Genomic DNA, 16643 nt, shown 5'->3' on the forward strand with positions numbered 1-16643 from the left:
TGCAAGAAAAAAGCCTGCTGGGGTTGTACCACTTTCAGCTTTGCAGAATCTGCTGGGTAATCAAGAACAAATCTCAAAGATCTTCCCCCTAATTGTTTAAATTGTTTCATTTTAACCAACATAAAAACAAGGGCCTGAGAGTCCTGTAGGAGCCCAGTGCCTCTTCACTCTAACATTAATTGATTGCAACTCAAGTTATGGTCTTTATAAATTTAGACCTAAAAAAAAAGAAGAAAAAAAGAAAAAAGTATTCAACTGAAAAGCATATTTCTGCAATGTTGGGATGCTCCCTAAATGACAGTTCCTTTTTAAAGGGCTACTGGGATATGTCAGAGCCACTTGGGTGGTAAGCTGACAGTTTTAGGAGAGCTGCTGCAGGTCTGTAGGATATTCATTTTCAAGTAAAATGAAATTAAAGAAAACAGGGTGGAAAAAATTAAATCTCCTCTCTCTACCTTGTGCTAATTTATCTTCTAAAAGAAAAGAAAACACTGGGGATTGTCCCACCCTGTATTTATTTGCATTTAATGTGTATTATTTGCATTCAACAGTGCAACTGGGTCCAGAGCAGCAACACAGCTGCTTTGCCAGTTGTAGACTGCTTTTCTATACATTGCCAGTTGTGTTGCAGTTCGCGCCGGTTCCAGTTTCCAGAAGTGGAACCTAGAATGACCCCAACTAATTTATTTCCCCCGACAATGAAATGAACTCCAGCCCAGAGAGTTGAAAGGCTATCACATTAATCCAGCTAAGTACCTCTAGCCCTAACAGCAGCTCTTTGATTTCTCTTGTTAAAGATGTTCCTAATTATACCTTATGGGACTCTGAACTAATAGTTGTCTTCTAACAGAATAAGATCACCTTTCTTTTAACAGTCCAAGAATATGAAATCTATATTAACAAGGTTTCATCAATGGGCTTTGGCAGCCAAAACAAATTCCCCAACTACTTGCACCCAAACAATCACATAATCCCTCATTAATTTTATGCCCATCAGCAGTGGTGGTCTTGGCCAGCCTTAAAATTTCCAGACTGACAGTTACACAGACCTCTCTTTGGATAAGCAGACTGAGTATACAAAAGAATATGTGGTGCATACATGAATTAGGAGTATAACAAAAAGTGTGGAAACACAGGACCTGCCTAACAGCTGTGGCAGCTAGTGATGTTTGGGAGTGGATAGGCAAAGTGATATGTGCAGCTGCATGCAGAGACAATTTATAGCAGCAGGTAAGGATCATAATACAGAATACAGTGCGCAATGCCCTGAGGAGCCTTCACTGCAGAAATAGGAGCAGCTGCCATGTACATCTATTCTAATCAACCTATCATTTCTCAAATGGTTGTCTGCATTGGGTCCAAAACACCAAGGCTGGGAAGAAAGAATAGGTAAGAAAACAGTGGTGACAAAATGATCCCTAAAGACTAGGAATAAAAAATGGCACAAGGCAAGAGCCCTGGATGTAGCAAGCGGATACATTTATGAGGGACAAACAACCAACTTTTTGGCAGGAATTAAGTCAAAAGCAGATCTCTCTAATATTGAATTTGAAGAGAACCTCACTCAAAACACACAGTATTTTTCCATCTTAATAACAAAACTCAGGATTGACTGTGTAGTTTTGCTAAGAGGTTAGACAATGAATTTGTATAGGATGGTTTGATAGGGATGATCCTGATTCAAGCAGAGGGTTGGATTAGATGTCCTCTGGAGGTCCCTTCCAGCTCTACTTCTCTATGATTCTACGAATTTCAGAAGTCTGAACTGTGACCAGGTGATGCATGAAAATTTTCTCTCTCCTTCTCTCCATATGCAGTCAGTAAGATCTACCTTTATACAGTGGTATAGATTTTCAAAGCACTTCACAACATTAGCTCCTTCCATGCTGGGGAGGCTGGTATATCTTTGCTAATCTTTTTGAAAACCAGACAGTAAGGTAAGGGCAAATAGGGTCTCTCTGAAGGGCTGCACATAATTTTAGACTGTACAATTCATAAACACTTGTGTAGGGGATTTTAAGCATGGCTCACTAGGAATTAAAAGGCAGCACTCAAAAACAGACCCAAAATAAACTGACCCAATATGTGTGTTCTCATGCACAGGCATGCATTCTTACCTGTTCCTGTTCCAGTAGGATCACCTCCTTGGATCTGCAGAATTAAAAAACAAATCATATTCCTGTAAAATGTACTTTACCTTATCAGTGAGATATAAGGAATAAAACATATCTGGAAAAGCAAACTCTACTCAACTCTTCTTACTTCTAAATGGCATTGGGGTGCAAGCCAGTGACAGGAGAGTCATTATCACTAGTTTGGAGCTTCTTTTATCAGCTGTCACGTTACATGACTAATCCAGGAACAGAGTAACAGTTTTATAAAAATAATAGCTCTCTTGTCTACAAACAGAGGAAGATAAATGGTCTCATATGGATTAATAGAAAATACTTTTTCGATCACCTGCTATGGCCTAAAACACCCAGCTGACAATCCCTAGACTTAAAGTTTAAAATGTGTTTAAGTTTTGCTGTCATCCTTCAGCTTTTCATCGTTGGCTCCATTTTTCTGGAATTATATTCATTAACTGCACTATAAAAAATCGCAAAGTGAAACCAACTTTCTTCCACAGAAATAGCAGTTTCCAGAGGACCTCTGAAAAGATTTTGTTTTCTGGTGCCCTACAGCTAGCAAGGGGACCATGGAAGTTAACTAAGTTAACAGTGAGAGCACACAAAGACACCACTTTAAATTCAGGTATACAAATGATCATAGGAAAGTTAGTCTGGAAGAGACCTTGGCATGGTCAACTCAGTCCAGCCCCCTGGCTCAAGGCAGAATCATCCCTGACTAAACCATCCTAGCCAAATGTCTGTCTAACCTGCTCTTGAAAATTTTCAGGGATGGAGATTCCACAACTTCTCTAGGTAGCCTGCTCCAGTGCTCGATCACCCTCATAGTCAGAAAGTTCCTCTTAATCCCAAAACTACATTTCCTCTGCTGCAGTTTGAGGACATTGTTCCTAGTCCTGTTCTCTACAGCCAAAGAGAAAAGCCCATCTCCATCTTCTCTATAATCTCCCTTCAACTATTTAAAGAAGAGTTGTTATCAAATTTCTTCTCCAGATTAAATTACCCTAGCTCTTTCAGGCTTTCCTCATAAGTCAGTTCTCAGGCCTCTAATAATTTTTGTTGCTTTCCACTGGACTCTTTTGGATCTCTCCACATTCTTGATGTTCAGGTTCCAAAACTGGACATACTGCTCCAGGTGAGGCCTCACCAGTGCCAAACAGAGCAGAAGAATAACTTCCCTTAATTTGCAAAAGAAACTCCTGTAAATACAACCCAGTATGCTCTTGAGTTTTTTTGCAACAAGAGTACACTATTGGTTCATATTCAGTTTAATCCCAGATCCCACTGTAATCCCAGATCCTGCTCTGCAGTACCATATTTTACCCAAACATTTTCTAGTCTGTACTTGTGCATGCAATTGTTCTGTCTTAAGTATAGGACTTTGCACTTGTCTTTGTTGAATTTTCTCCAATTGATTTTGGACCATTACTCCAGTTTATCCAGGTCATTTTGGACCCTAGCACCACCCTCTGGAGTGTCTGCAACTTCACCCAACTTTGTCATCCAAAAATTTGCTAAGCATGCGCTCAACCCTATCATCCAAATCATTCATGATTATGGTAAACAACACTGGGTCCAAGACAGACCCCTGGGGAATCCCACTTGATACCTCCTCTCAACTAGACAGGGAGTCATTGATGACTTGTTGAGCACAATGATCTACCCATGTATCCACCTTACAGTTCTTTCATCTAGTCTGTATTTCCTTAGCTTGTTAATGAGAATGTTATAGCAGACAGTGTCAAAAGCTTTACTAAAGTGAATGTATATCACATCCACTGCTATCCCCTATATCTGCAGAGCCTGCCACTTTATCACAGAAGGAAATCAAGTGGATCAGGTACGACTTGCTCTTGGTGAATCCGTGTTGGGTGTTCCTGATCACCTTGTTTTTCTCTAGGTGCTTCACAACAGACTCCTTGAGGACCTGCTCCATGATTTTTCCAGCTATCACGGCCAAACTGACTGGTCTATAATTCCCTGGATCCTCCTCCTTCCCTTTCTTAAAGATGGGCACTACATTTGTCTTTTTTCAGTCACCTGGGACCTCATCTGACCTCCATGATTTCTCAAAGATGATAGCCAATGACTCTATTACCTCAGCCAATTCCTTCAGTACCCTAGCGTGTTACCTATCCGTCTCAGATGACTTAAAAACTTCTAGCTTCTCTAAGTAATTCCCAATCTGTTCTTTCACTACTTTAGGCTGTTTGTCTCTTCTGTCTTTGTTGCCAACTGTGCTCATCATTTGGTAGCCGGCTTTATTTGTGAAGACAGAAATAAAGGCCTTTGCATCATCTGTAAATAGATTGCTGCCTGCATTTAGTAAGGGTCTATACTTTCCTTAGTCTTCCTCTTATTTCTGACATACTTGTAGAATCCTTTTATATTGCCTTTGAAGTTGTTATCAAAAGGAAGTGACACTTTTTTAGGATGATAGAACAATCTAATATTCTCTAAAGCCACTTGAGAGAACCCCATTGACTTCAGGATCAGGCCTTTAATTTGTTTGAAAGGAAGATCCAAAATGAATTACAACACTGTTTCATGCAAGAGAATGGCTGCAATGTCCTAAACCGTCAGAATGGGAACTAAAAATCAAGATGAAATAATTATGATAAGACTATGCAAATAAATACTAGGGTTTTTGCATTCATCTGAATAAACTGGCAAAGCAGCAAGCACAATGTCTCAAGAGCTCATCTTGTAACAACATCTGACACAAATATTTATTCAAAATAAAAAATGCATTAGGAAAATCTACTTGTTAGGCATGTTGAGTAACCAAATTGAAGTTTCAGTTTTGAAAATTAAATCTCATATCACAAAACATGATTTTTCAGAATCCCAAATCAGGCTGCTAAGTGTGTACATCTGGCTCTTAAAAAAAATCTAAACCTTTGCTTTGGGATTAAGGTTTCCTGTCTCCGGGGAACCTTCACATGCAATTACAAAAGTTCAGGAAACCTGGGCTGAGGTTGTTTACTTACGACTTAATCCTAGAAAATGTTGAGAACTCAGGTCCCAACACAGCAAATTACCTGTGTATATTGCCTTCAGGATAAATATTTTTATGGTCAAAATTGTGTGATTCAGCAACCTACAGCACTGAAGCTAAACTGTTCAGCATATGGAACTGAGGCTACAGACTGGAAATACTCTGGCCCTCCATCCCCAGTCCGCATTCTCTTCCTTCCTTTATACCACTGAACACAAATGACATAAATGTTTTTTATGGAAGCAAGCATGTCCTTGGTAGCTTGAGATCAATTAAACACCCAAGTCAACCTTCAAGAGTTGGGTTGGTATTCCCTAACCCTAGCATAACAAAACTCGGGGTTCAGGTCCAGAACTCCCTCGGGAATGGACAACTTCATTGTTTTAGTTGAAGTGGTTAAAATTTTGCTAACAAGTTTCAATACTTTCTAAAACCAAGTTGCAGCTAAATGGGATTTTAAAAGGCTGAGGCAGTGGCTCTCAACCTTTTTAGACTCAAGGCACCCAAACTCACCAAAGACAACAGGAATCTTTTTCAGTCAGTGACTAGTAGGCTTTGGTGTTGGGGGACAATGCTATTCAACACAAGTTGTGACATGATCCAATTTATACTTCTCGTTCTCACTCCATTAGAACAATCCTTGTTTCCATGTGTTTTATTCACCTCTAATATATACCTTGTGTAAATTTTGCTGGGGAAGCAACTGGAACTTTAATTAGTTAACATATTCAACTCCCATTTTTGAGACAAAGTTTCTGTGCATCATGTAGCATTTGTTCAATACTCACCACAAAATTACGAATTGATCTGTGAAAAACAGTTCCATCATAATAGTTCTTTTTGCATAGTTTGATGAAGTTTTCACATGCTCTGGGTGTCTGGAAAACACAAGATATTCAAATATTGTTAAATAGCAGAATCAGCTACTACATTGTTCCTAATAATGACATTTGGTTTGTGCCGGTTAAAAAAAGATCAACTCATCAGGACTCTGTTTAATTAGCACTGGCCCAGAAGTTTATCAAAGAACATACTGTATACTGCAGTCACACAGGGCACAGTAACAAATACATAGCAAGCCTTGTTCTCACAGGTGGCACAAAGAAGTGCTGAGCACATTTGCAGCTCTACACACAACATATATATTATATTTTTCTCCATTTGTATTCCTGTATACATCTTACAAATAGATGTATACAGGGATATACATCTATTTATAAGATGTATACAGGGATAAAGACAATGGAGAAAAATATATTATATATATATGCTTTATTTTTAGAAAACTTCCCAGTGAATTCAGTGACAACACAGACAAGCCTGGAGGCCAAATTCCTCTACTTAACTCTACCTGGCCCCAGTAATTTACCTCAAACCTGTTCAGATGGAATTGATAAAATATCATTCAGACCTTGACCTCTCTGCTTACCTATTCTAGAGGTAAACATCTTCATGCTAAATGGGAGAAAGACATTTACTGATGAAGAAGTTCCTGACAAACAAGCATAGGTAGGGGTCCAGTCAATTCGTGATTTCATGAAGACCTTGAAATCCAGGATTGTCCATGAAATCAACCTTAAAAAAAAGGTAATAAAAATGAAATGCTGGCTCTCCAGTGGGAGCCAGCAGTCCTCGCTGCTGCAGCCTGGTCTTGCAGCCTGCCTGGGCGGCAGGGGAGGAGGTGCCAGCTGGTGGGGCAGCACAAAGGGTAGCAGACAGGATGGCAGCTGCCCCCTTTGTCCCTCCTCCCTGGGGCCTCTCCACAAATCAGCACCAAGGGGCGAGGATAGTGAACTACATCTGGGAAATTGCTGCAAAATTTACTCTTCATGGCAAACCTGCAAATATTGTTTAGTCTTGCTGCGATTTAAGTAGGTCCCTAAATATAGGGTGGACTCCACAAAAGTAATCCTGCTTTAGATATTAGTCTGTTCATTGAAAGAATGACTATTTGCATTTACCATTCAGAGAATGCTAGCTGTTAGGTTAAATGCAGTGCATATTTCTCCTTAGCTTTCATAATATAAATGGGACTTATGTATTTTTTCCTCAATTGTGGTATTCAAATACCACCCTTTAAACCAGGTGTTCAAACCCTGGTATTCTAAGTTTTTGTTTTTCCACTGTGAACATACCATTTCTCTTTTTTGGTAATATCCGCAAGGAACCTACTGTAGGCCTAGAAACAGCCTGGGCTCTCATTTTCGATGTGCTTTCCACCACAGTTGTAAATTATGTAGATAAGTACAAATGCAATTTTACAATGGAACATCAGTGCTTAATGCAGCTGAGCTGTAACAGGCCTTAAAATATTCTTGTTGTGCTGTGAATGCGTCAGTAAGCCCCCAGCATGAGCACAAGGCTCTGTAAATTAGTAGAGATAACTTTTCAAGAGTTGGAGGCCCTCTCTCATTAAAACAGATGCATTTAACATTGATGTGACATCACTGTAGCTCATCCATAGCACGGGTCTAGCAACTCTAGAGAGGCTGCAAGACTGACACAAGACTGAGCCAGGAACCTGAAACAGTTAAAATATTACAAAAATAAAACACACTGGATATTTTACAAACTGAAATACCATTTATATAGTTTAAAGATGAAATGATCTCTGATCTCCTTTCACAAAGCAAAACCATACTACACTGCAGCTTAAGTTACCCAAACCTCAATCAGGTGAAACTTCATGTTACCTTTAAAAATAACACATCCCACACTATCTACACAAAAAATTCTCACATTTATTCAAATATATCCTCCATTTCCCATGACAATTGAATAACTGATGCTGCATTAACCTTCTTCTTAACAAATCTACCCAAAGTATATAAAACTCAGCAGCCAGCTACAGTAACACTCAAACTAACCCCAATTCAATGCCATGCTAATTTTGATCTCAGCTTCGCACTGTAGCTTATTACTGAATAAAAAAAACAACTGTTTCACGGCAGAAATATATTTAATCATGTATTTGTGTAACATCCTGAGGGCAATTTATGTCATAAGCAAACACATTTCATTTTCATTAAGGAAAAAAAAAGGCTTCAAACAGGAAGATCTCATGCATGGTTTCAAAGTTCACAGTACATCAAAAACCCTTCTTGGAGTTAGGCACATGCTCTTTAAAATAATCTACTTGCGTGCAACCTCATAAAGCAAAATTCAACTGCTGAAGAATCATTTATGCAGAGCTGGTTTATCAGAACAGAAAATAACATAATAGAGAGGACTCTAGGCAGATCAAGAATGTTACAGCTACAGATAATAAAAAGTGCTAGTAAGGACAAAATGTAATGGTTTCTGACTCTTCTAAAGAAAAAATTCTTTTCTGAAGCAGAAATGGAATTGGCAGTTTTTAGCCAAAGGCAGCATGTCTCACGAGAACCAAAAACTCTTTGGAGAGAGAGACACAGTTAATAAGTTCTCTTGGGGGAATAAGACATGTAATTAAATTTTAAAGAAAAAATGAAATTAGCTGAAAGATGAAGTCCCTCAAGGAACATGCAGTTCAGTGCCAAACTGTTTTAAACAATAAGCCTGTAGAACGTTGATAAGACTCTTCCTTCATAGATTACTTATTTACTTTTAGAAATTGCTCTGTAAAATATACAGCAAAAATACCTGTCCTACTCATGTATTTTTTTTATGCAGGACCTATATTGACCCTGTTCTCTGAAACGAGCTTTCTGTGTGCAGCTGTTGTAATAAAACCTAGCAACTATACAAGGACCATTTTACTGTAAGGTTTTCTTTAAATAATTGCTATCAAACTGGTTCCCATGGTCACCTCCTACATCACACCGACATACATTTTGCAGGTAAACAGTATCTTAGCAACATTACTGTCACCGTTTATGGTGCTTTTTTGTATGAGAGCCAACAAAAGGTTTGCATTCACTAAAAAAATAGACCTCAGTTACAATAATACAGCAGGTCATAAGGGTTACTACATTTCTTCAAAACTCCCAACAGTTAATTCTCCATGCGCAGAATTTCTGCTCAGCTGCCCGGCTTGTTGCAAATTGCCACAGTACCCATCAGATCTCAAATTGCCAAGCAAAGTCCTAGGTGTTGGCATTTTTTTTTTTTTACTCTCATAATACCTACAGGGAAAGGATGTTGATGAGCAGGGGGAAAAAGCTGTGGATCCTGTATAAAGAATTTACTTTCCACATTGTGACCACAAGTATGGCTATCCTGTGGATCACTGTGGCCACTCTGCTTACTGGTGATGAAGGACAGGGCAAGTACTATACTAAGAACACAATTTATTTATGTATGTGAGTGAAAGATACCAGGCTGAAAGTCCTTAAATGCAAATTCTCTTGGCCTACTCACAGAATAGGCATAAGTTTCCCACATGCTGCTTTTCACTGTGCCACAAGGAGAAGGGCTGATCTATTCAGTGCTCATTGCCATGGGTCTTTCTACAAAGATTATCATCAAGGCTAAGTACAGACAGTCAAAAAGCCCAAGGCTGAATCAATTCAATTTTCATAGGTTAGACTGAACCAATAGTCAAGTGAACAGACATTCACATTTTAATTAGGAAATGCAGTCACATGCCTGCAGTGACCCACACCAGAAGCTGGGGGGCACTGAGCACATCTCCCTGCTCAGCTGGAGCAGACAGCTTAGGTCAAGGCTAACCCTACCACCCAGAGAGGGGGTTTGCAGAGGAGGTGCAAAGCATCCTGGGATGCTGGGGGACTGTGAGTTAACTTGAATCTGGAGGGGATCTGGGACAGAAGTTCAATAAACTGATTTAACCTAAATCAGTTAAGTCTGATACTACATTCATCCAGGTTGATTTAAAACCGGTTTCGGCCATTTTGAAAGTGGTTTATGCGCACTGAATTTCTGTTGCATTATAGATCTGAACTGGTTTCCAATCACTTATACCAGTTTATGGGTAACTTCTGTCCCTGGGGCAAGAGCACCAACGGGGAGGCTAGTTTTGTAGGTCTTTCCTACAGATGGACTGTGACTATTGCACATGCATTACAGGTTGTTGCCAAATGGTGAGTAACTACTACTCACCATGGCTTCACTGAGCAGGGCACACATTACACTGTAATACCCTGGGAATCTGCAGTGGAGGATGAATCCTGTAAAAATGGCCTCAAGACCTGATGTGGCTTTCAGATACACACTTTGCTTCACTGAATCCAGACCAAACAGCATTTAATTTTTCACAAAGTCTGCTAACGTGCATCAAGTAGTAGATTATATATCATCAGCTAAGCCTCAGCAACAGACTTTTGCTTCCTCCAGTACTTCTGTTTGTAGTTGTTCCAAGTGAACATCAATATCCATCAAATTTTGTTCTTTGTTCTTTTGACAATAATGGAAGATCATGTATTGCCCAAAATACATGACCTTCTGTGTATGGGTTTTATTGTTATAAGATCATTAGAAAAATTTCAATCTACCCACAACTACTTATACATTCACTCTTCTCAAGAAGTTGGAAGAGACATGTCTTCTCATTTTGTAATTACACAGGTTTGAGAGCTAGCAACAGAAATAAAAAGGTTATATTTTAAATTTACATAGGTATTCACTCCAACTGTTTTCTCTAAGCAGACATGATACTTTTGGAGGCCAAGTGTAGAAGTTATCAAAGGCTTGATTCTCCCCAAAGTGTGGCCATTAAAAGACAACTGTGCATCTGGCTGCCAGGGGTACACTGATCCAAACAGGTTGAAAACCCCTGGCTTAGACCAACCTTACTGTCTCTTCTGCAGGTGCTGGTATGCCACTAATTGTATTTCTCAGCCAGCTAAAAATTCCTTCCCAGAACAAGCACTGCACTTTCTACAAGTGGTTTGCAATAGGGCTCTCAAATGACTACCCTAGAAGCTGACCCCAGTACTTCCCTCAGCTAGCTGGCATGAGCCTAATGGGGAACTGGTGGTTTCATTTCCTTCTAACACATTAGCCCCACTTAGATGCAGATACATACTGAATGTTATCAGCATAGTGCACAGTGGGACATCTTTTTGTTGCCAAAAGAGTGGCTTTAAACCAGGCAGAGCCCATCTGCCTTACTGCATCTATAGATTTGAGGGATAAAAGTAACCAAGCCAAGTTATCATATTATTTCTCAGTTTGCAGCCCCCTTCTCATCAGTTAAAATAGGTTGTTATCTTTTTAAAATCTAAACACACAATTCTTACAGGGCAACTGAGTAGCCAATCAGAAGTAGACTAGAAACATGCTGTGCTCTTGTTGCTATGGTACAGGAGATGGGGGAAAAGAGCTCAAGCTTCTAAGCTGTTGCTATGACTGCAAGGAAGAAGGCTTTACTATGTGAAGAGCTAATCATTTCAAAACGCTCCATCCCTTGAGGATCTGCATGAGTCTTAAAGAGAAATTTCACACTAAGCATTCAGAAACTGTCACTTGCACATCTGTATAATTTTTAGTGCTAATCCAGCTCCCCAGTTATTTGTTTTTTTGTTTTGCTAACCGTTTGCCTGCATCATAGTGCCTGCATGAAATGTAAAAAGTCTCAAAAATATGTCATTAACCCTTTGTTTCAAAGCAGAAATAATCAGCTGCTGGTAATTTCATAAACTAAATTTATATTCCTTATATTACAGTTTTCATCTTATCATTCCTCTGCCAGAACCCTTCTGAGAGAGACATGAACTAGCAAAATACATTTCATAGACTTCAGCCTAAGCTTGAGATTTTTCGCTTTTTTAAAATGCTAAGCGGATTTTGTTTTGCTTTAGTCAGTTTGATTTAATTCAAGCACTGCTGCCTCTGCAGAATTCCTCCCAGGCTATTCTCCTCCAGTATATTCTCCAAGAAATCTCAAAGGGTGATTTGGGAAGCCCCAACTTGACTCTTCTTGCCATCTCCACACCCTAATTTTTAAAGATCAGCCATGCTTGATGAACAGATGGATAAAGAAAAACTACAGTTGTGCAAGGGGAACTAACCTCTCTCACCTGATGGGAGACTCACTTCTAAAAGAATCTCACAAGGAAAAACATGGGAGGGAGGAAAAAAAGTGAACATTTCTCTCAGGTTGTTAGAAAGGTTATAGCATGACTGTTGCAACAAAGCTTAATTTGGGATTCAGCATAACATGTACTCAGTGCCCCTCCCCCCCTGAATTCGAGAACCAAAGTTTTATATATCAAGGGTTGGCAACCTATAGCCTATGGGCTGAATCCCACCATTTAAATACGGCCTGTGGATGTGGAGCTTCAGAAGCAGTCGCTTTCCCCTGCCACCATGGGAAGAGATGCCAGCTGCAGGCACTTCCCTCGTGCCTCCATGGGGGAAAAAAAGTGGTGGTGGAGGCTGGGTCCTAGACCCTGCCTACCTGACCTGAACTAGCTTACTCCAGCCCGCAGCCCAGAAAGGTTGCTGACCACTGGTTTATATCAAGCAGATGCCTAACTAAGCAACACACAGCAGCAATTGTTTTTTTTAAAACAATAGCAGCAGCACTACATTCTAGTACACAACAATCCCAATGGTTTTAAATGCTTTTTAATACAGATTCTCAGCGGACAACTAAATTCCAATTTTCAAAGGCATTTTTCAACGCCCTGACATGCAGGAAAGATCTAGCCACTAAGCACTTGCTCAAAGACTAAGCAGTAAGCTCAGTTTACCATAGGCACTTGTAAAAGAAATCACAGCCCAGTTTTCTTTGTCACTTTTTTAGCAAGTGCAACAATTGACTAGTTTAGATCAATGCAATTTAAGTTAAGCAGGGCATCTAGTTTGCTAATCTACTTGGTCATTTTTCATTACCAGCTCCACAGAAGCAGAGTATGTTTTCCTGCTAGTCACTGTGTCTTCCTGTTCAAACTCTTATTGGCTGTGTTAAAGGACCAAATCTGCAAGCAGCAAGTCTATCAAGATGCAAGGGGATCTCGGATGCTACTCCGTAGCACTGTGTGATCTGTGAAAAGCCTAATGTGAACATAGCCATCGAGTCATATGTGGCACGTGTTTGGCACAATTTAAATATAGGCCACAACTCTGCTTAACCAAGCTTCAAGCTGGGGTACTATGGTCCGGTCACTGACCCTGTGGACACCACCTTAGCAAAGGAAGTCATTCTTAGCTTCCACTTTCAATCCAAACCATGAGGCATCTAAAACTGCCAGTCTCCCAACATTACCATGTCTTGTCAGAGGACTCACAACCCAAGCAAGACGCACCTCAACCTTTACTTGATAATGAAGGGCAACGGCCTTAATCTCACCCCTGCAGGTCTCCACCCTAACTTCAGGTTTGGTATCACTAGATGACAGGAGTGCTAAAACAGTACAGGCACAGGACACCTGCTCCACAAAACTTCAATGCACAAAAAACACAAATACAACAAACCTGCCAGAAGCTTTGGGAAAGGGCAAAAGATCCCAACTGTACATACCCATCTGTGGCCTGGGAAGATTTTTTTCCCAATCCCATCAACTAAGACCAAGAAGAGACACAAAGAACCAAAAGTCCACAACCATAGACAGACAAAATATCAGAGGCAGGCAGGTGGAAACAAGACAGACAGGGGTAATTACTTCCTCAGGCCCAGTCCAGGGTGCCCTCTGAAGCAAGAGATGGACAAATGCACAAGCTGCTCATGGCTTCTGGGGATGGGAAAAGCCCTTCAAGTCCTAGCTTCAGAAGCAGATCAATGATTTTTCTCCATGCTAAGCAGCACAAATTGCAGGGTACAACAAACTGTCCCTTGAGGCATAGAATAAGTCAGGGAATCTGAGTGGGCATTTCCCATTAATATCTGCTCATCAGTCTTCCTAACCTTGCCCCAATTATGGTCACTATGAACACATCAGCTTCCACTTACTTCAAAAGGAGGAAGGGACCGCCTAAGAAAAGCAGCTAACAAAAGATCTGTGGAAAGTTACAAAATTCCCCAGTTGCAAAGGAAGTTGTTTTATCTACTGATAAACTTTGCTGAAGGCAACCTTCTCTCCTGAAATCAAAACATCCCTGATAAAAGATGCTTCCTTTAACTGCTCTTATATCTGAGGCAGACAGGATTTTTCCCCCTAAAACACTTCACTGTGGGCACAACCAGAACTTGTTGCTTTTAAGCTTTTCACCCATCAGTTATTAACTGATTCATAAAAAAATCTGAAGCAAGGCATTTACAGCAACTGGGGGAGCATTTTATTTAGCTTCTCAAACCATATGCAGGCAGGTTATAGCACCAACAAGATGCTAACCAGAGAGATGCAAGTGACAGAAACTAGCACGCACAGAGGTTCCAGAGGCCCGGGAGAAACTGGTCATGAGCAGAAAGAAGCCAAAGAGAACTCATAGATTCATAGTAGGTAGGGTCGGAAGGGACCTTGTAGATCATCAAGTCCAACCACCTGCCTGGGCAGGAGAGAAAACCAGGCTCAAATGACCCCAGCCAGGTAGACATCAAGCCTCCTCTTAAAGACCCCCAGGGTAGGAGCCAGCACCACTTCCCTTGGAAGTTGGATCCAGATCCTAGCTGCCCTGACTGTGAAGTAGTGCCTTCAGATGTCTAGTCTAAACCTACTCTCTAACAACTTGTGGTCGTTATTCCTTGTTACCCTGGGGGGCACTAGGGAGAACAGGGTCTCTCCCAAACCCTGCTGGTCCCCCCTGGTGAGTTTATAGCCGGTCACCAGGTCCCCCCTCAGCCTTCTCTTGCGAAGGCTGAAAAGGTTAAGGTCCCGTAGCCTCCCTTCATAGGGTCTGCCCTGCTGTCCCCGGATCATGCGGGTGGCCCTCATCTGGACCCCCTCAATGTTGTCCACATCCCTCCTGAAGTGTGGTGCCCAAAACTGAACACAGTACTCCAGCTGTGGCCTGAACAGTGTCGCATAGAGGGGGAGGATCACCTCCTTGGACCTGCTTGAGATGCATCTGTGGATGTACAACAAGGTATGGTTAGCCCTACTGACCGTGACCTCGCATTGTCGGCCCATGTTCATCTTGGAGTTAATAATGACTCCAAGATCTCTTTCTGCCACCGTGCTCTCAAGAAGGGAGTTTCCCAGCTTATAAGTGTGCTGCTGGTTCCTACTGCCCAAGCACAGCACCCTGCACTTGTCAGTATTGAAACCCATCCTATTTTCATTAGCCCACCCCTGTAACCTGTCCAGGTCCTGCTGTAACGTGTCCTTCCCTACTAGTGTGTCTACCTCACCCCAAATCTTGGTGTCATCAGCAAATTTAAACAGGCTGCTTTTCAACCCGTCATCCAAGTCACTAATAAAGAAACTGAACAGCGCAGGCCCGAGGACCGAGCCCTGGAGGACTCCACTGCCCACTTGCCCCCAGGTCGAATATGACCTGTCCATCACCACCCTCCGAGTACGACCCTTCAGCCAATTTGCAATCCATCTGACTGTGTAAGCATCAATGCCACAGTCGCCTAGTTTTTTTGATGAGAATGGGGTGGGAGACAGTGTCAAAGGCCTTGCTGAAGTCCAGAAAGACTACATCCACCATGACACCTTCGTCCAGTGCTTTTGTGACCCAATCATAGAAGGCAATCAGGTTGGTCTGGCAGGACCTGCCCCTAATGAAACAGTGCTGGTTGCCCTTGAGCATCATCTCTGCTGCTGGCCCATCACAGATGTGCTCCTTGATGATCTTCTCAAAGAGTTTCCCCAGGACTGAAGTAAGACTAATGGGCCTATAGTTGCCAGGGTCCTCCCTCCTCCCTTTTTTGAAGATGGGGACCATGTTGGCTTTCTTCCAGTCAGTCATCTGGCTAGAGCACCACAAGTGCTCATAAAGCCATGCTGGGGCCCCACAATAACCCCTGCCAATTCCCTCAACACTCTGGGGTGGAGAGCATCTGGACCTGCTGATTTGAACATGTCCAGCCCCTCCAGAAGCTCTCTAACCCAGTCCTTCTCGACCTTAGGACTAGTGGCTTTTCTCCCGAGTCCATCTGGAATCCTGGTCGGATAGTCCCGGTCCCTGCACAGGAAAATGGAGGCGAAGAATTTGTTAAAGGACAAAGTAAAGGACAACAAGAAATTGTTTTTTAGATATATAGGGAGTAAAAGGAAGGCCCAGGGAGGAATAGGACCTCTACTAAAGGGGCAGAAACAATTGGTGACGGACGGGGGGGACAAGGCTGAACTCCTCAATGAGTTCTTTGCCTCAGTGTTCCTAAGCAAGGGGCACGACAAATCTCAAACTGGGGTTGTAGAGAGGCAGCAGCAAGGAGCCAGACTACCATGCGTAGACCCTGAGATGGTGCAGAGTCACTTGGAAGAACTGGATGCCTTTAAGTCGGCAGGTCTGGATGAGCTCCATCCGAGGGTGCTGACAGCACTGGCCGACATCAAAGCAGAGCCACTGGCGGGAATATTTGAAAGCTCGTGGCGCACGGGCCAAGTCCCGGAGGACTGGAAAAGGGCCAATGTGGTCCCCATTTTCAAGAAGGGGAGGAAGGAGGACCCGGGCAACTATAGGCCAGTCAGTCTCACCTCCATCCTTGGCAAAGTCTTTGAAAAAATTATCAAGGCTCACATTTG

The 16643-nt window shown here is 41.7% G+C and overlaps 1 protein-coding gene across 2 annotated transcripts in view; it reads right to left on the minus strand.

Moving 5' to 3' along the window:
- Window positions 1-16643, minus strand: part of PPIL2 (peptidylprolyl isomerase like 2) — a 134983-nt gene that overhangs the window by 38548 nt on the left and 79792 nt on the right. For both annotated transcript variants that reach the window (XM_006021529.3, XM_025201516.1), the window contains 2 exons: window positions 5916-6005; window positions 2118-2151 (listed from right to left, as the gene is read on the minus strand). In XM_006021529.3, the coding sequence (XP_006021591.1) occupies window positions 2118-2151; window positions 5916-6005 (124 nt within the window). The remainder of the gene's footprint in view (window positions 1-2117; window positions 2152-5915; window positions 6006-16643) is intronic.

This window comes from Alligator sinensis, unplaced genomic scaffold (assembly GCF_000455745.1).
Source record: "Alligator sinensis unplaced genomic scaffold, ASM45574v1 scaffold570_1, whole genome shotgun sequence".
Lineage (NCBI taxonomy): Eukaryota > Metazoa > Chordata > Crocodylia > Alligatoridae > Alligator > Alligator sinensis.